Source organism: Alosa alosa, chromosome 5 (genome assembly GCF_017589495.1).
Source record: "Alosa alosa isolate M-15738 ecotype Scorff River chromosome 5, AALO_Geno_1.1, whole genome shotgun sequence".
NCBI classification, from domain to species: domain Eukaryota; kingdom Metazoa; phylum Chordata; class Actinopteri; order Clupeiformes; family Clupeidae; genus Alosa; species Alosa alosa.
In genome coordinates, this window is record NC_063193.1 from 14947989 (window position 1) to 14971077 (window position 23089).

The following is a 23089-nucleotide window of genomic DNA, read 5'->3' on the forward strand; positions in this document are numbered from 1 at the left end:
GTAGGGAAAAGGGCAGGAGAAGGTCAAAAAAAAGAGTTGCAGAATTTTGAGTGGGAATGTCATCCGGTATCAGACTGTGTTTCCCCAACCCAAAAAGTCTTTCCCAATGCAGACCACATGCGTCCTGTGCAGCTGTCAACATCTGAGCATGGAAATAAACCGGGCACACCCTGAAGCATTTGGCTACGACATTTTCATAAGGTCGCCAGACAGCGAGTATTCGAGAGGAGTAAAAAAAAAACATTTCAAAGGGATTTAAGTGTGTGTGTATGTGTGTGTTGTAAGAATACCAGCGTCTTTGTTGTGTGTGTGTGTGTGTGTGTGTGTGTGTGCGCGTGTGAGAGAGTGAGTGAGTGAGTCAAGAAGAATGAGAGCAGTGGGAGAAAGTGAGGGATGGAGAGAGGGAGGGAGAGATAGAAGGCTTGTCGAGGCAATCTAAGGTCACATTCTACAAGGAGAGCTGAGGGTGGGGCCAAAGCAGGAAATGAGTCGTGGGAGTGCCCTCCACAAATTCCTGTGTGAAAAATGAAGGAAAGACTTGTAGTGGCTGCCTCTCTGCTGCCTCAGCACAACAGCGCACTGAGTGAGAAAGCTGGTGATATTAGAGAGAGAGAGAGAGAGAGAGAGAGAGAGAGAGAGGGAGAGAGGGAGGGACAGAGTGCGAAAGAAACAGAGTGACAAGAAGGGAAGGAAGGAGAGAGGGTGAGAAATAGCATGTGCGTGTGTATGGAGTCGGGTTACACACGCTGTTTTTTTCGTGCTCTGTTGACAGTGGGGCGTGTAACTAGGGCTTCACTATGGAGACCTCTTGTCTGGTGGCCTTTGCTCTTGACAACAGGAGAGAGCGAACAAGCGCCCTCGGCAGCTGGCCGACGGCAGATGAGCACACACACTACAACGTGTGGAAATAAAATAATCTAGAGTACTCTAGAAAAGTAATTTGGGTTGGGTTTTCTTTCTTTCAGACGAAAGTCTGTTTCGTTTTGTTGTTTTGTGTGCTAAACTGTATGTAATGCATATGCAAAAAGGACAAACTAAAAGTAAAGCATCTGTACAAAACCCCTCTAGTTGTTGCTTTGTGGTCCAGCTGACAACTGTATGAGCACTCAAGTGTTCAGGCCATTTACAGACAATTGCCAGCGCTCTTTGTAGTATGAGAGCGAGGAACACCTCTTCCATCATGGCAAGTGTGTTGTGCATGTGTTTGTGTGTGTGTGTGTTGTGCATGTGTTTGTGTGTGTATGTGTGTGTGTGTGTGTGTGTGTGTGTCTGAGTGTGTGTGTGTGTGTGTGTGTGTGTTGTGCATGTGTTTGTGTGTCTATGTGTGTGTGTGTGCTGTGCATGTGTTCGTGTACATGTGTGTGTACATGTGTGGGTCTGTATGTGTGTGTGTGTGTGTGTGTGTGTGTGTGTGTGTGTGACTGTGTGATTGTGTGTGACTGTGTGTGTGAGTGTGTGTGTATGTGGCACATGTGTCTGTGTGTGTGTGTACATGTGTGTGTGTTGTGCATGTGTTTGTGTGTGTATGTGTGTGTGTGTCTGTGTGTGTGTGTACATGTGTGTGTGTTGTGCATGTGTTTGTGTGTGTATGTGTGTGTGCGTGCGTGTGTGTGTTGTGCATATGTTTGTGTACATGTGTGTGTACATGTATGGGTATGTGTGTGTGTGTGTGTGTGTGTGTGTGTGAGTGTGTGTGAGTGTGTGTCTGTGTCTGCGTGAGGCCGTTCTCCCAGAGGAGCCTCCTGTCAGCCTTGGAGATCGGCCGACTGTAATATAAAGACAGAGTGCTCCATTCTGCGCCTCCCCCTGTCTGACTGCTGGGCCCACTGGATACAATGGAGTCCTTCTGCTGGGCCCATTGTTCCCACAGGCCTCCCCTCAGAGCCTTGCACTGTGAGCTGACTGCAGACCAGGCGGTGGGCCCCGGCAGTGGTGCACATATACATTCTCAGACACACACGCCCCACTGCCCGGACAAATGTGCTGGAGCAGAAGTGATCCACCGTGGCAAACGTGAAACACTTGTGGCTGGCTAGCAAAGCTAACCAGACCATGGGGCTATCCAGCGAAGTGGGATATCAATACGTAGTGTGATAATGGTTGGGCATATAGGGCGTTGTGAAGTGACTTTCAGATTAAAAACTAGATAGGTTGCGTGTATGGGTGCATGCTTTATCTGAATTTGGGTGTTAACGACAAACAAAGAATGCAACAGGTATGGGCTGCTGATATCTGGCTCGGAATGATGTTGGCAGGAAGGCTGCTGGACTATAAAGCACCTACAGTACATACATAATAATCAGCCTTGGCCAAAGGACAACAACTTCTAAGCTGCACTGCAACAATCTGTTTTTACTACTCTGCCCAGGAAGACAAATTGAGTAGAGTGACATACATGCCTAATGCAAACTGTGGACTTATAAATAAATACTGCAAATTTAGTTCTGATTGAAGCTGAGTGTGCAGTGTGCTGGGGGCTTTCAATGGAAGAGCCATCACTTACCCACACAGTCACAGAGGGGAAACTCTGCCTGGTTATCCTTGGCAGGGGTGTCCAGCAGATTTTTTGTAGGGGTGTCAAGGTAGCGCAGCGGTGACTCCAAGAATCCTTTGAGGGAGGGCGTCATGGGGAGGCCGTCCTTTGTGGGGGTGTCGTCCTCCGTTCCAGGGGTTAAACAGCTGGTGGTGGAGATCACTGTCACGCCTCCGGACGATTCGATCTTCATGCGTTTGGACGCCGGCGTGTCGAAGGGATCCTGGAGCATTTGGCACTGCTGCTGCGCCGGCCCCAGGAGGGCGTCAAGAGAGATGGGCGTGAGAGGACCAGCGGTGGACGAGGGGAGCTCGCCCTGCTGACTTGTCTGGCTCACAGCAAGGGACTGGGTGGAAACTGGATGTGCGCCTTCACTTGCAACGCCAGCTTCGGTCTGCTTTCCTCCGACCTCCATGGCCTGCTGGCCGTCCGACGGGGCGTTGGGCTGCTCTGCAGGCGGTGACGTGGGTTTGGCTTGCCCTGAGTTAGCATCTTGTTGGGGCTCCGTGGCCTCTGGCTGGGGAGGATTGGGGCCGGTGGTCAATGTGGATGCCTCTGAGGCGGGAGCGGTGGAGGATGCGGGGGTCTCCCCGAACTCTTCCTCAAACTGGCGGATCAGGTCCTCGAACTTGGGGTCGAGTGAGCTGAGGCCCGTGAGGAGGGGCGCGGGCTGAGCTGCCGCTGCGGAGGTCTGAGGTGTGGAGGTTGTGGGGGCGAGCGCGGCAGACGCCGCTGGCCCGCCGTGGGAGTCTGAGGTCGCCGAGTCGTCTCGTGGTGCGGCCGGGGCAACAGGGAGCGGGACGGACGCGGGCGGGGCGATTCCAGCAACGCTGTACGCCAAAGAGGGAACTACACTACAACCGTTCAAAATGGATTCCTGAGATTGAGCTGGGGGCACGGGTGCCGCGACAGCTTGAGAGGAGTTGGGGAAGGGGAACGCCGGGACCGACCCTGCCCCCATGCCGGGCAGGAACTGAGCAGCGAGGGATTGGGCCTTCGCCGTGGACTTCTGCACGACGATCTGATTTTGTGGGAGGAAGGTGGGCTGTGAAGCCTTTTGCTTGACCTTCTTAATGACAATCTGTTTGGGTTTGGGCAAGGGGGGCCCCAGCTTGGTCAGCGGGGAGCTCTGGGGGGTCTTCTTCTTGGGCTCCTTGGGCTCCTGCTTGATGGGCATCATGGGCATGTCTGCCGGCATCTGGGGCCACCACTTGCGCAGGTTCTGGCAGGCCATGGGGGCCCGCTGGCCGGGGGACAGGGAGTGGGAGAAGAGGTTTCGCTTGTGGTGAAGGTGCTGTTGAAGTGCTGCCTGAGTTGAGTGCCTTATGGACAGGGTGGCGGGGGAGAGGGGGGACCCGGGGTACTGCTGCTGGAGCTGCTGCCCGTTCATCATGACGTAACGCGCCATGGCCGAGTTCAGGTACTCGCCGCCATCCACTTCCTGCTTGATGTTGGGGGTGCGGGGGTGCGGGCCAGCCATGTCGTTGGGCAGGGGCTGAGGGGCGGGGAACCTGAACCCGGCGTTGACGTACTTTCCGCTGGCGTCTCCCAGCAGCTGCTTCAGCTCGGACATGGGGTCGTTGCTGCCCTGGGGCGGGGGAGCGAACTGGGGCTGGGACTCGGGGTTCATCACCCCCATCCACGTGGGCCTGGGGGAGCTCCCGCGAGGGCCTTGCTGCCACTGCTGGGGCAGGGGGCTCCGGGTGCCGTCCCGGGGGTGCGGCGGACCCGTAAAGGGCGAGACGGAGGGCGAGTACTGGGAGGGATGGTGAGGCATCATCATGCGAGGTGCCTCCCCCTGAGACTGGGGCCTGTGCTGCTCCCAGGAGCGGGAGTCCTGCTGGGGGTCCACGCCAGGACGGACGGCCTGCTGCTGCTGCTGCTGTTGCTGCTGCTGGGGCATCTGGGAGGAAGAGGAAGAGGACAGTGGTGCGGGGGATGATGGCATCAGCCTGGTCCCGTGTTGGGGATGCATCGACTGATGGTGCACCGCGTACTGCTGGGGGTGATTAATGGACGCTTCCGCCGGAGGGTCCACAGTTTGCGGGATGGTATCCGACAGCTGGGTGAGAGCCTCGAGAGCGATGGCCGTCTCCAGGCTGATGTTCTTCTCCTTTGCGATGGACAGCACGCTGGGGGAACATGGAATGGGCGCCGGGGAGCAGCGAATGAGTGCTGGAGGCTTTTCACCGAGGGCCTGCGCAGGAGCGCCCTGCCCACAGATGCTGCTTGCCCCATTGGGTTGGGGAGGAGGATGCTGGGAAGCCTGGTGGGGTTGGGGATGTGACTGGAGTGCTTCGGACATCTTGCAGTGTGTTTCCCCCTGCTGGCTATCAGCCGCCAGCTTGATCTTCTTCTCCAGCCACTCCAGGTAGTCGGGGCAGTCGGGTCCGTCGCAGTCACAGTTGGGGGGCTTGTGGCCATGCCTGGCTTGGCTAAGGGCCGTCTGGAGAGTGTTGATGTCCTCGGGCGGGCAGCGCTCGCCCTTGTCTGCCCTGCCGGCCGCCATCTCCTGGTTGAACTTCTCGTACAGCTGCGCCGTGCAGGGCTGAGACTCGGGCCCGGTCGACGACAGGAGGGACCCGGCGCTGGCCGAGAACGCCACCAGGTTCCTGGCGTCCTCCATGTCCACGGCGTTCAGTGTGCCCCCACTCCAGCAGTCCTGCTGTAGCTGCTGGGACTGCGGTGGAGCCTGGCCCTGGGGGTAGGAGGCCTTGTCATGGCTCACGGCGCCCGCTCCCCAGACCTGAGGCCTCCCTCCTCTGCCGGCGCCCTCGCCTCCACTCACGTCTCCCTCCTCGCAGGTGAGGTGCCTGCTCACGCCATTGGCCGGTTCCTGGCTCAGCACGCCGTCCACCAGGTGGTCATGGGACCCGATTTCCATCTGGCCACGTCCACTGGGGCCATGCACCAGAGCCACCCTCGAAACAGTCTGCAAATCCAGAAATAAGGAGACACATGTTGGTCAACAAAACAAGGCAGTAACTCATTGTTTTTCGTTCCAATGTCTAAACCCATATGTGTCTTATTTGAAAGATAATCCACTAAATGAGCTGAACAGTCACTGACTCATCTCGACTCATACTGGTTTAGCTCACCACACCCACTCAACAAATGACTAATTTGTAAAACAGCAGTTATTTGTTCTTCCTTGGCACTGTAAGCAAGCTACCGAGAACTGCAAATAAAACCAAAAATACAGGTAGGCTATGACTCCACATTGTACTGCATGCTGTGTCTTACAATAGCGCTCTGTTACAGTAGTCTACACTCCCAATGACCAACAGTCAAACATGCAAATCCTCTGTAAAGCTTTGACTAGGCTATATTTCCTGATTAACACACTAGCATCTGCACATTTAAACACAGAACAGGTTCTTCTGGTCACTAGTGCCAACTGCATACTGTACACAGAGTGTTTCCATCAATCAAGATTACCCTTTGGCTAAAGTACAACTGAAAGTAGGACATGAGTATATGAGGGTTGTTATGATATGATGATACAATACAACAGGTTTGTATATGTAGTGGCAAACTGAATCAGCGGCTACTTTGGATGCAGCATGTTTACACATCATAAATACATATGAAATGCGCAGGAGAAGGTCGATAGACAGACTTGTTTTGCTGCATCAGCTGCGCCATCAGTCTCAGCGCTGTCATCTGAAGTTCATCTACTTCAGCTTTGTCCCTGCCTCTAATCCAGGCAAAGGTACTACAATTTAAAAGTGTGTGGCCAAAGATGGTGGTTAGTCAGATGATCAGGAGGGTTACAGTTGACCTACTAAAAACAACCCTCCTTTACACCTTTACTACCAAGCAATTCTCCATTACTTTGTGCCTTGACACAACTGTCTCAATTGATGCAATGTGTAAGTCCTGGACTATCAGTGACAATGGTGTCACTTCTCCCTTTGACCTTTTCTTCTGCTTCCTTGTTTGAGTGGTAAACAGAGCTACTTCTGCATGTGGGTATCTGCGTGACAGCTCACTATGCAGCTATTTGCAAACTGAGCACTTCAAGCAGATATTCATGAAGGCATAATTTGTATGTGTGTATGTCTGACATTCACACAGGTAGCCTACACCAAATTTGTGTAGAGTCCACTGATATGTAGGAATATTTAGGCTATAATATATGTATGTGAATTGTTTATGTATGTGCATTAACATTAACATTAACATTAACATCAACATTTCAACATTAACAGGCATACATCGAGCTGTGTACAGATCACTATGGATGTAGAACAGGTTACTAAGGGTGCCAAGAGGAACCTCTTCCAGCTGGTAATGATTAAGCTGAAATAGTGGATGAACTGCCATAAACACAATGGTCCTCGTAACAAAACTAGTTTAGTCCCAACAGTTTTGGCACTCTTGAAAACTGCCCAGAACCTGCTAAACCTGTGACAGTTTCTCTATGTTTGTGGCCAAAGTCTTATTAGCAAACTGTAGAAGGAGAGTTCTGAGCAGGTGTACTCTTCTCTCTTTTTTCTTTTGAAGTAACTAATTATTGGATGCGCTGGTGGTTCAGCCTCTCTGGGTTCACCAGTGTCTGAGAGGGGGCCAACAGGAAACCTCATAGGTTCGTGAGAAAGAATCTTTCTCTCTCTCTGTCACTGATGTCCCCAGTGTGTGAGCGAGAGTTGCCGACTAGCAGTCACGGGGAAACAGTAATTTTGAAAGAGCTTGACCACAAACGTGTCATGCTTAGTCTCCTTTCCTCTTTTCTTGTCAAAAGATGACACCCATGGCTCAGTCAAAACTGAAAGTGCATGCAGAACACGTACACAACGACAGCGCTCACGTACGCTCAAACACAACACACTAACACGCCGGCAAAAGGACTGGTATTCCCAAGACACTCGTGCAGGAAGTTAAACAATAGGAATCCTCCACAGTTAACTCCCGAGTCAAGCACAACATTTGGCAACACCTGTCTGGCAGCCAGTGGCCAGCGTCTGTCCCCCTCTCCCTCACTCTCTCTCTCCGTTCATTGTGCCTGGTCACACCTGCACGTACCTCAGCACGGCTGCTCTGACAGCGGGTAGAGCACGTGCTCCAGCAACTATTTACGGCGTGCCAGCGCGTGCCGGCATCTGCCAGCAGCGCATTCCCAACTCTCGTACGCCCCCCCCCCCCCCCCCCCCCTCGCTACTACCAAAACATCAACACAACACGCCCAACCTGAACAGACTGCTCAACCTGTTAAGACACACACACACACACACACACACACGCTCACTTACAAAAACACACCCGTGGGAGGGAGTCATACGGCCCTTTAAACAACACACACTGCATTTTAAAGCGAGCAATCCAATATTCTCCACCGCCCTATCACAGTTCTTTTCCTCCGTCCAGTTCGTGCGAGCCACAAGCGGCATTGTCAGTGCCGGTGGAGCACGGTAGATGCCCCCGGGAGGCTGACAGTACAAAGCACAGTGGAAAGAAGGCAAGAAAGAAATGAGAGAAAAGAACAGGGGAGGAAAAGAAGAGGGTATAAAGCCTGAGAGTAGACAGCTGAAGACAAATCCACACTTAGGCACATAACCCCCCCCAACCGCCCCAAACACACACACCCAGACACACACTAACACACACACACGCACGCACACGTACACACACACCACCCCTCCCCTTCCCCGTTCACTATGCTTCCCTAGAGCTCGCCGGCAAACACACGCACGTACACACACGCACATATACACACACAATACAAGAAAGAGTCACATGAAACAACAAAAAGAAAATGGCTTGAGCGGTGGAAATAAAAAAGGCATAGCCACGGTTACTTACATTAGTGTCCTCCTGACACAGCTACTGGTGAGACCGTAATGCGAGAGACACAAAGAGAAGTGCATGGAACACAGGTTCGGGTTAGCGGAGGAAAGAGAGCCACTGGCAATCTGGGGTGTGTGTGTTTTTCCCCCTCTCTCTCTCTCTCGTTCAGTGCGGCACACAAGCGTAAACACGCGCACGCACACACACACACACACACACGCACGCGCTCACACACACCTCCCCCCACGCACACTTTGCTCTCTGTCTCCTCTCTCGGCTGTCGGTCTTCTCTGCTCTCGCCTTGTTTCCTCCCTCATTATGTTGCTCCGCTCCTCCCTTCTCTCTTTTCTATATCCCCTTTTTTCGCTCCCCTCTGCTCGTATGCTCTTGGTCTAGCTCTCCTTTCAGCCCCCGTCGCTCCCTCCCTCTCTCTCTCTCTCTTCACACTCGCTCGCTCTGCCTGGTTCATTCGAGCTCCCTCCCCCTCTCTCCCTCGCTCTCATTCTCCCTCCTCTCCTCCCTCCTCCCCCCCCCTCCTCTCTGTGTGCAGAGCGAGAGAGGCCATTATGTGAGGCACAGTGGGCACGTACAGCGGAATGGAGGAGTGTGCAGTGAGTCAACGAGAGAGAGAGAGAGAGAGAGAGAGAGAGAGGGAGAGGGAGAGCTGGGAGGGGGGGATGGACGCTAGCTGTAACCGCGGCGGCGCAGTCTTGCGCTGCAGCACGGGCTCCTGCTGTTTCTCTCTCTCTCTCTTTTCCTCTCTCCTTTTCCTGTCTCGCTCTTTCTCATAGAAATTACATCTGATAAAGAGCGCCTTCATTTTCTTCTCTCTCTCTATCTCTCTCTTTCTCTTTCCAAAATGTGCTGTTTGTGTTATCCTCCTCTGTCCACCATTTAAGATGGGATTGTGAGAGCTGCGCAGCCGGGCAGGAGCAGCTGCGGTTGACAGACAGACAGCTACATGCATCGAGAATCTCAACCCAGTGAAAACAGGAAAAAGACACAGATGAAAAAAAAAGTCAAAGGAAAAAAGAAAGTGTCTAACAAAAAATACACTCTACAGTTGTGGCTCGAAAGCGCTCATTTTCGAAGAATGTTTGGTTTCGTTTTAGAACAGCTGTTAGGCGCAAGGCTGTGACCATGTCGATGTTTAACCATCTCCAGAATAATCACTTTGCTCCTTTCATTAGCATATAAAAAACAGAATTAATATTTAGGATTTATGTAGCTCTCTTAGTTCCGTTTAGGGGACTCGGTCTGACTTAGGGGTTTTGAGACACCAAGGGTGACAGCGTAGCATCATCGCGCTACCGGTACACTTGTTATTTGTTTGCGCTGACAGACCAGCTCTTGGCAGTTAGACAAGGGTGAACTCAGATGACTAATCCAGAAAAACCTGAATCACACTTACTACTACTACTACTATGTGTCAGACAGGCTTTGGCAAACAGGGGTAGAGGGAACACGCACACCGTGATGGCGAAGACCGAGGACGGACATGTTTACTTCGCGGAGAGAGACTGGCAAAGACGGGGGAGACATAATAAGGGATAGAGCGGTGATAATCACGGCCGTTTGGAGATGTAACAGACATCTTCTATTCTGATCTCTTTCTCTATGCCGGCAGCCTGGGAGACAGGCAGAAGCTGGCGAGCCAGCCGGGGAGCGAGAGTGAGAGAGGCACAGGGAGGGAAGCAGCTCGCAGCCCAATGGACTCTGGAGCTGAGAGCAGAAGAGCTGGGAGAGAGAGGGGGATGACCGGCGGGAGCGATTTTGGACTTGGGGGGGCGACGGTCGTGGCGCCTCTTCGAGTTGAACCTCTTCCTGATGTTTCCATCGCTTAGCAGTTTTTTCATTCCCTTTCGTAGTCTTGTTTCTCTCCGTTTTCTCCTTCTCCCACTCCTGGTCTCCATCCTTCCAGGTCCTGCTTATCTTCTGCCACGTTGTCCTCACAGCCCCTGTGCCACTTCTTCCGCTGGCTCACTTCTCGCAGCCTAAGTCAGTGGTCGAGAAGCGGCTCTCGCCTCCCTGACTGTCTGTTTCTCCGGCAGCAGCGCTGTTGTTTTTGGATCCGACCAGCTCGGCTCTGTGGCGGCCGAACGGGAGAAGCAGCCCAGCGCTGGCGACTCTGAGTCGGTCGCTTGCTTATTATGGCCGCTCGCTCAACAAGCTCTCCGCTGCCCGTTGCCTGGATTAACCTGAATAACCCCTCACATCTCCCTATTTCTCTCTCTGTCTATCATCCTCTCTCGCACACACACACACACACACTCTGTTTTTGTCTTTCATTTTTGTTGGCCACAGATTTCTCTCGGTTTCGCCGGCGTCTCTGGTCCCGTCAGACCGCAAGAGGCTGTGATGATGAGGCGGACGGCGCGTAGCATAGCCTAGCTTTAGCGCCAGCAGACAGCGCAGCGGCAGCCCCAAAGACAAAACAGTGCGACTCGGCAGCCGAGCTCGCGCGAGCAAGCCTCGCAACGACAGGCTGAGAGACGCTCCGTCACAGACTGAGGAGGTGCCAGCGAGTGAAAGAAAGGAAGGGGAGGAAGAGAAAAATACAGACAGAGAGAGAGAGAGAGAGAGAGAGAGAGAGAGAGAGAAAGAGAGAGAGAGAAAGAGAGAGAAAGAGAGACGGGGAGAAGGAGAGACAGTGATTATGACATCTCGGTTACATCATCAGCGTCCTACAGAAGCCGGAGTCGCTCGCCTTGCTTGTCTTTTAAAAAGGTGGGCAGATGTGCCGTACGGAAGTGCGGAGCGTGTGGGTACTCCCACACTCGCGTACGCACATTTATGCTGTCCACGCACACACATACACACACACAGCCACCCACACACATACACACAAACTCATTCATTCACCCTCTGAGCTCTCGCCCGCGCGCCCTCCCTCTCTAGTGACACAGCAATTCTAACACAGCGAGCTCACTTAACCCTTTCATAGGCTGGCACTACCCAGTGCTAAGACTCTTGGAAAGATGAGCAATGATTCGAGGAAAATGAATATGACTGGCAAAACTGACAATGCCTTACAAGAGCAAAAATTACCAGCATGTTTCCACTGTACACTACTGACATATCAACAATCAGTCTGACTATCTTTAACCAGGATGAACAATAAAGAAAATGACATCAGAAGCATAGTCCTCATGACACAAACACCAATTTAATTTTCATATCAAAAGATATTACTGTGGTGTTGAGCTCAAGTGTCAAAATTCCTCATTTACTGGTGTTAACTTTGAATTGAAAAATAGTTTAACCATTTCTTGACCATCCTTAGTAGTTAAGACAGTACAACAGTGGTAGGACACTAGCAGTTCTAAAAAGACAACACAAGCTGTTTTACCTTCATATGGATCCCATCAGAAGAAGAAAATGTCACCAAACACAATTCATTGTCATGAGACACACTTACAAGACAGACGGAACAAGTGTTTGATCAGAAATCGAGCACTACCGTGAACTTAACCTGCATCAGAGCACTCATCATCATCATTTCCGACATGATCTGACATCACGATATCAAAGAGCCTCCACCACGAACGGGACTCTTAGACGTGCGATCACAGTAATTGTGGTGCCGTGTGTTATGTAACCAAACCACAAAGTAAGCACTTTCAAACTCATTACTATGACTATGCTCATTCACTCCACAGCCTGGTCTGAATTCATAGAATTACACGTCCTTACACGTCCAGGATTCTCTGAGTCGTGTGAAAAGGGGCGATATTGTAAGGAACAGGCTAACTTATAACATCACTGAGTCATCTGGTCGCTGGTGAATTAGTCAGACCCTCTCCCACACTGACACAGCAAACGGCAAGTGTGGGTTTCAGAACTTTCGGCGCCCAGACGAGCATACACGCATGCCCCCCACACCTCCATGCACAACACAAACAAGACAGCATAGACATAAGAATGATACTGTGCAATTGCAGTGTAGTATGTACGTTACGCTAACCTAGCTCAACACCTCAAACAGGTTAAGTGTGTTTGCTCAACTGAAAGATCTTTATCAAAGGGTTCTGAGGATGAATTCAAGGATGATTGAGTTGGGAAAGATCCTTTTTTGCAGTGACAGCAATGAGCAGCGGAGTGGGGGAGGGGAGGTCTGCAGAATTTAAATGGCTACACATGCAATCCAATTTGATGGGTATTGGCCTGTAAATCCAGATCAGGGGAGACTGGACACACAGAAGCTAATCAGATAAGACCCCCCTGGAACCCTTCTGTTCCCCGATCCCCCATCTCTGCCCACCCCACTTCTTGTCTGACCCCTAACACACACACACACACACACACACACACACACACACACACACACACACACACACTTACACTGCCCTGACACTATGTTATGTCTGTTTTAAGCTCAGTCCCCTGTAGTCATAATGATCTGACCGGCTGCATTGTAGTAAGCCTGGGTAACACACACACACACACACACACACAACACACAAAACACAAAAAACAAAACACACACACACACACACACACACACACACACACACACACACACACACAAACACACACAACCTACACAAACACTCATAACATGCCACGACTGTCTTAAGATAGGATCGCATCCAGGCTGCACAGACGGACGGCCACTATGGGCGCGTGGCACGCAAGGCTGTTACGATTGGCCGGTAAGGCAGCCACAACCGTAGTCTCGCTCACAGATGCCGGCAGGATTAGGGTCAGCAGGTGCCTCTGTGAGTTTGCGGCAGATTATGAATGGCAGTGAGAGTGGCCCACACAAAGGCATGCTATTTCACAGGCATTTATTTGGGTGCGATTACTGTTCTTATCGCTGAAGTGCTTTTTGATCTTCCCTTAACCCCGTCTTCATAGCCAAATTCTTTCCTTGCCATTTCCTGTTTAATGATGTGATTCGTAGCCTGATTGGGATATGCTGAACTCATAAAGGCCAATACATCTACAGTACTTAATTTCCATCCAATTTTCCCATCACTATTAGCTATAAAACCATAACTTTGCGTCTGCTTTCCTCTTCTCTACCCTTGTCCCACTATCTTCTTCTGACCCCTCCAGGCTTCTCCTTTATCAGGATGTGGGTGTCGGGTATCGGGGCTGTGTCTCCAACTCCTAGGCCTTGTCTTTTTTTCTGACACATGGCACGTGCAAGTCAGCACGCACGGCCCCCCTCCTCAGAGAACCCCTCACAAAAGAGGGAGGGGAGAGGGGGCAGGGAGGGATAGATGCAGCAAGATGGAGAGCTAGACAGAGAGAGAGAGAGAGAGAGATGGGGAGAGAAAGAGAGGGAAAAAAGGAGTGGGGGTGGGGTGGACCAGGGTGGAGCCATCCTCATCATTCAATAAGGAGGCACGTGAAAGCAAGGCAAAGGGGGAGGGAAAAAAAACATATAACTCCCATCCACCCACCCCCACCCAAAAAGGAGTGCTTGGTCTTTGTGAGAGAAGTTGAGAAAAGGAGAGCGAAAAGAAGAAATAAGAGTAGAGGGGAACGAGTTCAGAGAAGGGCACGAGAGACCGTGCGGAGGAAAAGGGTAAAGAGAGGAAAAGGAGAGGGGGGGAGAGAGGGAGAGAAAGAGAGAGAGAGAGAAAGCTCCCAAGAACAATGGACTGACGTGACGTCTAAAAGCAGAGGCAAGATTTAGGATGACTGTGCACGAGCCAAGGGCTGATGTCACTCTCGCTCGTGCGGCACTCGCATCAAAGCGGCGCCCCGGCTCTCGGTCTGCTTCAGGGGCGGACATTTTGAAATAGCACTCTGCTCCACTGGCACCTCGTGCGGCACAAAACAAAAAACGGATAGTGGCTGTCAACTCTCGGTGTATCCTAGCTGTGGGCTTATTCCATGACAGATAGCGAGAGATGGAAAGAGAGAAAGGAGAAAGCGAGGGAGAAAGAGCGAAAGAAACGAGTGAGTGTCGGAGAGTGGGAGAGAGGCTCTGCTCTGCACAGTGGCTCGTTGCCAGCGTTGTCTCTCCCATGAGCCAGGCTAAGATTAGCTCCCCATATGTTCAGCCACGGCGCAGCCACTCTTAAAGGGCCAGCGCACATCTATGGAGACCGCAACAGGCAACATGCACTGCAATGGCACAACACTCCTGTGTCTTTAGTTGAGGGGGTCCGCTGGGGTCCACACACACCTCTCGTAATATCAATTAATGCTGCTGGCCTATGTAATGACTCAGGGAAAGAGAGAGCGGCATGATGGATGACGCCACGCGAGCCGGGCTCCATCAGGCTGCGGTCTTCAGGGCCGTCTCTGTGGACGGTGCCTCTCGCTCGCAGTCCACGGCCAGGTTTTCGGTGCAGTCGTGCACCAGATGTGACAGGAGAGGGGCTCTGCTCAGAGTCAGAGAGAGGGAGAGAGCGCAGAGACCCGGCGGGGCAGTGGGTAGGTGGTGGTGGTGGTGGTGGTGGTGGTGATGGTGGAGCCGGTGCAGAGCTGAGGAGTTCTGAGTTGTGGTGTGGTGTGGTGTGGTTGACCACGGCCGTGGAGGTAGATGGAGCAGGTTGCTATCAACCGCTGCTGTGCGCTGCAAGCTCGGACGTTGCAAGTGCAAGCTAGGCTAGGCTCAGCTCAGCAGCGCTCATTTGGGGGGGCGTTGGACGCTGCCATAGCTCAGCGGGTGGGGGCTTCTTTCATTCATTTTTCATTAACTGCGGCAGCACCGCCGCCACCTACAGTATAAGGCTCATGGTATAGGACTATGTGGCCGTGCACTGGGAGCCACCATGGCACTAGTCAACATGGAACTGGGACAGAAATAGTAGGCTACAGGTAGGATGAGACAGGACAGTTCGATGTGCGATGTTCATTAAAAGGCAGACATGACAACCCTACTGGAGTTGTCAGGCACAGAAAAAGTCAAAAACAAACAAACAAACAAACCAACACAAACACAGACTATGACATTCATTTCAAAAGTTTCTGAAAAGATTTAAGGAAACTTTAAGGGACGATCAAAGACAACAGAAATTAATATCTGGTCTTCAATGGACACCAGTGAAAAATAGCCTTACTAATAACAGCTAATATCTTTTGGAAAATGTCACATTCCTCTCATATAATTTCAATGAACAGATTCACTTGCACTTTTGAGTCATCATGAATTGCAGTGCGGTACGTGCATCGCTACGGACGGCATATTTAAATGTCCACTCTCAGTGCGCTCTATCTCCACACGATCAGAACTTATATTATGTAAGCTTAAGCATTTATCTATGTAGGTCAGGTGACTTGAGGCAAAGGTGGAAAATGTCTACCTTTCCCTTTGATAACACAACATAAGTGTTATTTAACGTTTAAATGAAACCAACATAAGCCAGTGCACATAATGTTTGCATCTGCTTGAACATAAGAGCATGGGGTTGTGGGGTTGCAGGGCAGTGGTAGTGGGGCTTGAAACTGAAACCTTGACATGGTTACTCTTTTACATGCAGAGACGATGTGCATAGCTTCGTAACACTCAGAAAAACAGGATGCAACTCTAACTTACAGGTTACCCCCTTCATTCCTGCTAAACATCCTGTTTCGAAATAGCATTAGCCTATGTGTGCACAGTGGTCAAAAGGGTTGGGTCACTATTTCGCTCGACCAAAAGAGAACACTATTGGGACATGTTTCTTCATGTACGTGTTTTCTGGTTGTTTCTCACACGCATGTCTTTGACATCTTTTACAGCATTGTAACAGCGCAGGCCATAGGCCTACTTCTTTGTTTCGAGAAGTTAAGAAAGTGAAAGGATCCAGAATCCGGTTCTGTGTGTCGCTACGGGGACTGATGAAAAACCCAGGCTCGCTTATATTATACACACCCCATACCTAAATCCATCCACCCCCTGCTCACACATGCACGCGACTGGCACATCACATGACCAACCTTGAGCGTGGACCGCAGCTATAATTACAGTGATGATGTCATCTGCCATTCAGTGTTACTACAGAAACTAGGTCACGGTTAACCCCTTCTCTTCCATTTTTAAGGATCCACTTAAAGGTCAAAAATTTTATTTTAGGGAGTTCACTATTTTTTATGTTTATTTACAAAGGAGACAGACATTCTTCAAAGGCAGAATGTTAAAGACAATGCTAGTCTGGTGTTCCTTTTCAAGTACAACTGATCTTACTTCAACAACTTCAACAGCTATAACTGATCTTAATCTGTTATTAATGCGTAATAAATGTGACATAGTCTAGTGCTGAAATTAGCCATGACATGTTGTAACTGTAAAAACAAATACACGTTAACGAACAAGGCCAGAAACTGACCTGACACCATAATACCACCATAGGAACAGAGACTGACAAGAGATACAATTACATGTCTTATCAAAAGCATACAGTGTTGCATTGCGGTAAGACTCTGGGGTGAATGTAGCTCAGACAATAACAGGCCCTCTCAACAGACCTCTAGTAAGAACTCCAACCAAATGTTTAGTTTGTCCTGAAGATAAACGTTGGCTAGAAGCTACACTCAAGTCAAGTTCCAAACCATATAGGCCTGGCATTGGCAGCAGACTGAGAAGAGAAGAACTACTGCACTGCATAAACAGAAGATGATGTAGGCTTCCTGGATGACCACAAACACCACCACCATCTCGCAGCTACCTCTTTAGCAGAGCCGCGGCAAAAACAACAGAGAGACGTGCACAGAGTTGTAGCATGCTTGCTAATCTCTCTTGGGTAGTTGTGTGGCTTTTGCTATAGTGTATTGAATTTCCATGACAACAAATGACTGACAGGGACATGACGATGGCAATGGAAAACAGTGTGTGTCTGTGTGTGGGGGTCTTTAGGCTAAGGTTTGACAGCAGCTTGAGAAACCAAGTTTGAAATGGAAAAACTAACACAAAAACCACGATCCAATTAGAACTGTACAAAAACACGCTCTGGTGAGGGCTAGAGATATGCTTGGCTGATTCACTGTATTGCCAAAGAGCAATTTTTCTTTAGACGGTAAAACAAGATAAGGCTAATGTTACCATGTAAAAGATGCACTTACAACACAAAACACATCCAATTTTTCAGCAGAGAGTGCTGCTGTCTCCAATGAAAACAGGAAAAAGCTAAGGAAGCTGTCGCGCCAACACCATCTGCCTGCCCAGAACGCAACATATCATCAAGGATAATTTCCACCTCCGCTCACATCTGACAGTACGTAGCCCATGTAAGTGCTTTGGTGGCCCTGTGATCCTGTGACGAGTTAAGAACTCGTGCTACAGACGGCGTCAAAGTCGCGACTTAAGCCGCCTTGCAAGCGGGTCAAGAGCGGAGCAGAGGAACAACAAATGGCCAGCCGAGGCTGCGAGAGCCAAGCGCAGGGTTCCGACAACCGACGTCCATCGGACTAGACGCGGAGCCTGCCGAAGGGAGACGATTAGCGCTGGTCTCCGGCAGTATTTATTCCGGCACTGAGTCCGGCTTGTGTAATGTGCCGCATTGTTAGCGAGCGAGCACCGAGAGTGAATGCCGCCACACCGCTGTTTCGCATACAAGAGGAGGGAAGTGAGAAACAGCTCTTCTGCTACGCCAGTCGAGCGCTACAGGTTACTTCAGTCCATACCACCACGTGCTTTCACACACACACACACACACATAGACACAGACACACACACAGAGGCACGTGCTCGCTTTCACAGACACAAACATCGCCGTCTGCGCATGCGTTCGTGACCCACTAACTTTTACTCCCTTTACCTTGCCTGACTTGGAAACTTTGTTGGCAGGGCTGTCCTGCTATCCCCCCCACACACACACACCCAATCCCCAGCACCTTCACCTCTGCACCCCCCTGCCGGCTCAGCTCCTGAGTCAGACTGAGCGAGGGAGAGAGCGAGGGAGGGAGAGAGCGAGCGAGCGTGAGTGAGCGTTGGCCCTTCTCCTCCCGCCTCAGCCCCGCTCAGCCCCAACACAACACACACGCCTTGCGCGCCTGCCTGCCAATAGGCGACGAGCCCGGGACTCTTTAAACCAGGGGCCCGTCCCTGCCGCCCCGCTCGGCTGCAAAACACAGCGCAGTGGAGCCGGCTGCGACACAGCACAGCACAACACCGCACAGCACAGCACAGCACAGCACAACACCCGCGTAGCATAGCGCAGTGCAAAACAGCACACCGCTACCCTAACCAGCAATTCAAAACCCCCGTTGCAAAGGATGCGGCACACACAAACTAACAAATGGCAGTTTACGCGACACTGTGCAACTACGCTTGTAACAGGTGAGATGACAACACGTGAATAACACTTCAACTGCAGACACAACAAAATTACCTCCGGTGGAACTGTCTGATTCAGAATATGAGTTTACTGTGCAAGGACAACTTCTAGCTCTTCAAAGTTTACAAGCGTCTTCTTTTTACATCCGTTACCAGGCTTATGACAGCCTAGACTCAAACAAACACAAACAAAAACTCACGTGCACAGCTTTTGAGACCAGACACACACACACACACACACACACACACATGCAGGTGGTGATGGTCCTTCAGCCGACCAAAGTGCTTTTCACCAACTGACCTGTCTTCACACATTCTCCCCAGCCCACGGACACACACACCAGGGACAGATGACAGGCAGGCTGTCAGACTGGCGCTACACAGAAGGGACAAGAGACCACAGACGTGTCTTGGGCAGTCCAAATAAAACACACTCTGTCTCTCTCACACACACACACACACACACACTGTCTCACTCTCTCATTCTTTATCTCTCTCTTTCACAAGTCTCTCTCTCAATGCAGTAATCTCTGAGCCCAGCAGGACTCGAGTCTCATTCTCACCTCTGCTGCCAGATTCTGGATTAGAGGCCGGTCTTTTATGTCCTCTTCAAAATATCCCACCTTTGCAGCCGTTCAGGGGATAGAGAAAGAGAAAAAAAGAGAAAGAATAAAAATCAATAAACCTTGCAAATGACATCAGCCTGGTCAAATCCATACAGCAAAGAAAAAAATGCAGTGGATATAAATGTCTCTCTCTTTCACTGTCACTATTCACACAACATAACAGTCTTAAAATACATTTTGACGTAAAAATGACTAATGATCTTTCTAAAATGGGTGCTGAAATAAGCAGTGGCTGAGTTTCTCTTGTGCAGGATGAGAGACAGACAGAGAGAGAGACACACACACACACACAGCTGACACGTTTTCTCTCTAAATTATGTAATGTTTTACCATGAACATTCAGGTCTAATCAGTATCAAGTTTAGAGCTTTCAACATAATATACAGATGAAGCTCAACTAAGCCTCTTTTTTTTGGAACAAATAGCCTCAGCCTCCAGAGTTACCTCAGCTATCAGGCCATATCATTCATCTATATTCAAAAATCAAATTAAAAAAGGGAAACACAATCATGTCAAAATAATTTTCCAAAATGTGTAGAGTGAAATAGATTTGCTTAAATAATTAGCAGGGTAGCTGTTAAAGGTAGCCCCCCTCTCGGCTGTCTGGCTGTTTAATGTGCCGGTTCTGTTTTGTATCTGACTCAATCCCCCACAACGACCCCCCTCCCTCAAAAAAAAGAAATGCTTGCCCCCCACCCCTGACTGCCTCCCTTGCCATAGCTGTCCCTGTCTGTCAGTCCCTAGTAATTAATATTTACCCACGGAGAGAATCTGCCTTCTTGTGCTTGCCGACGGCTGGCGGTATCCCCATCAGAGGAAGACGACTCACTCTTCCTCTCGTCTCTCGCTAAGCTCCACTATCACTCTCTCTATCTCTCACTTTCTCCCTCCTTTCTTCTCTCTCGCTCTCTCCTCTTCACTCTTTTGCTCTTTGTAGTCTGTTTCGGTCCATTCAGGAAGCCATCTTGTGTTTTTTTTTCTCGTGTTTTACATTGGTGAGCTTGCACGCTCTCTCTCTCTCTCTCTCTCTCTCTCTCTCTTTCTCCCTCCCTCTCTCTCTCACTCGCCTTCTCACTTCCTCCCCCTTCACCAATAGGTCTACCACATACACACAGGGGATTTTTTTTTTAAAGCCCGTGTGATCGCTATCACTGCTGCGCTACAGAGATCTCCTCCCACTCTCTCTCTTTTTTCACTTAACCCCCCTCCCTCCATTTTCTCTCTCTCTTTCTCTGGCTTTCCAGCAAGCAAAAAAGCTAACTGCATATGTGACGTGAATGCTCCCCCCCCCACCGTGCGTGCACTCACTCACTCTTTCTCTCCACACACACACACACACACTCACTCACTCACTCCACACACACACATGACGCAACGTCACGCTACAGATAGCACACAAAGAGAGCCAAGCTACCAATCAGGGGCCAGGATGAGCTCTGCTGCTAGGGTGAAATACAGACAAGGAGGGGGGAGAGAGAGAAAGAGAGAGAGAGTAAACCATAAAGCAGAACTGAGCTAGAGGGGTGTTGGAAAAATAAGGGGGGTTGACACAGTGTGTGAGCGCGTGCGTCTATGAAAGAGACTGAGTCTATGACTGAGATGGAGAGAGAGAAAGAGAGGAAGAAAAATAAAAAAGGAGAAAGCAGAGGGAGAGGATAAGGAAAATGGAAGGTCGACTGGGGGGAAGGGACTCTCTATGGCTGTCAATTATCTCCTTGGGCTCGGCTTCCCTAAACAATGCCTCTGGTATGTGGTATCGCTGCACACCATCTGTGTCACGGCTGCCTGCAACAACCGGACTGGACTGCACAGTGCCGTGCAGTGCAGCACAGCACAGCACAGCACAGCACAGCACGACACGGTTTAGCCCGCACACCGTCTGTGTGCGCACCACAGCACAACCAATCAATGTCACTGGCACAGAAACACACACACGCACATGCACACGCTCTCACACCAGGATCTGACAACACCATTCCGTGTTACAGACAAAGACTAGAGATCAAGGACAAAACCAGCACATTAATCAGTTCTGATCTTAGGATAAACATAGCTCTGAATGTTGTAACGAAATGACTGCAATGTGCTAAATTGATTATTTATTTAAGATGAAATAATAATCCAACTGTATATATACGATATATGGTATTTTCAGTTTTGTCAGATCAGTATACAAACCAAACAGAAAGACTATTAACAAAATATGCTTTGAAGAAACATCTCAATATGCAGTCTGGGTTAGAAGCAACATAAGTGACAATAGATTAATAAATGGATAATGACCTCTTTTCCCATCAACACACTTAAAAACGTAGCTCTTTTTCAGTTACCATTGAAGCATTATGGCTTTTCAGTGGGCAGACTCTACTGAAGCACAAGACCACATACCAGACATATTTCAAAAGTTTAGACTGCTGATGTTTTTTTTCCCCCAAGTCTTTTTTTTCTTGCTGTTGTTGGTCATGGTGGGTTAAGACTATGATCATTTTGACTTGGCTACTGTGGAAGAGTGAGTGAAAATTAGATGCACGAGCTGTCGGCAAACATGTCCAGCCAGGACTCAAAGGCAGCAGATTATCAGTCAGCTGCTATTGGAAGCCACTCACCGGCTGCCAGGCAACAGCAGCTATTGAGATTCCACCCACACCTGCCAACATTGTCTTTGATTAAAATCTCCTTGGGGGTGCAAGTCACTTTTTACTCAAACCTCTCAAGAGCGACCGATAGAAATCTGCCATCATTGAGGAAGCTTGCACAATACGTCTGACAGACTCTTCTCTGAAAGAAACGTCATGAAAATTACACTTTAAAAAAAAGCTATTCCACATGCTCACTTGCTCGATCAGATGGTAAATCACTGTCCCAGTGCAAAGATGAAAGCGTCGGAGCAGCTCAGTGCAGACAAAACAAGAACTACAAGATACATTCCACAAAAACAGCTTTTTCAGCTCTTTCCGACAAAACTCGGGACTACTACAGCAGGTGCAGCATAACGAAGACAATGTACACCTAACGTAACATGCGAACAAGTCAAAACATTTACTGATCGAGGAAAAAGAACGCAACAAGAGCAATAAATACTTTAAAAATAGACTTTTGTTTTTGGACAGCACTGTTGGGGGAAAGGCGGGAGAAAGAAAGAGAAACTGAGCGGCCGGGTGACGAATGGTGAAGCGCGTGGGGAGAGGGAGGGCAGCGGTTAGTGTGACACAGCAGTCAGGATGCCTCTGAGCGTGGGAACTCCCGAGCGCTCACGTCACACGCCGTGCCAAAGTGTGCCGGGGCCGTGCGGCCGCACGACGTGTGCGCGCTCGCAGACAGTCAGTCAGCCAGCCAGCCAGCCGTTCGAGGAGAGTGTGAGGGGGAAAAAAAAGAGAGAGACGGAGAGCGAGCGCCTGCGTGCGTCCACCAGGGGAAGACCAGCGGGGGCAGGCAGCGCGGTCAATCCCAAAAAAGCGCGGGGCGAACCACAATCTCAGGAATCACTGATGGCGCTTAATGCGGCTTAGAAATGTGTGGAGTTTCCGAGCACCAACGTTCTATCCCTTGCCTCGAGATCCCATCAACCCACACCTCGGTGGTGGAGACAGGTTTGCAGTTCTCTTGCTTGCATTGCAAATCATTGAGACTGCCTGAATGATGCGGCAATCCCTCCTTGTATATCAGGAACGCACAGTAGATCCCATTTGCACATACTCTGTGCTCTGCTCTTATAGTGCAGACAAGACAGATTAGTGCTTGGTGACAAAAACCAGACAGACCTTCGACACTTAGCCTTGCTTTGCCTAGCCTACTGATTACACCCTTCCCCCTCAAGATTCACATATAGAAACACACAATCAAATCAACGGACCCAGGAAGACGGTGAAAAGAACATGCTTGAGCTCATCACGTTAACGAGCTGAAAGGAAATCTGCATCCTTGAGTGTG

At 50.1% G+C, this 23089-nt stretch overlaps 1 protein-coding gene across 5 annotated transcripts in view; it reads right to left on the minus strand.

The window, feature by feature from the left end:
• tet3 (tet methylcytosine dioxygenase 3) overlaps positions 1-23089 on the minus strand; it is a 45070-nt gene that overhangs the window by 14462 nt on the left and 7519 nt on the right. Inside the window, exons 1-3 of one of the 5 annotated variants that reach the window (XM_048242659.1) lie at positions 19922-20393; positions 19097-19156; positions 2504-5465 (exon numbers count right to left, since the gene is read on the minus strand). In XM_048242659.1, the coding sequence (XP_048098616.1) occupies positions 2504-5417 (2914 nt within the window). In that variant the 5' untranslated portion in view covers positions 5418-5465; positions 19097-19156; positions 19922-20393. Of the gene's footprint in view, positions 1-2503; positions 5466-6152; positions 6249-8335; positions 8748-19096; positions 19157-19917; positions 20394-23089 lie in introns of those variants that run through there. The other 4 variants (XM_048242658.1, XM_048242661.1, XM_048242657.1 and 1 more) reach the window with 4 other exon arrangements.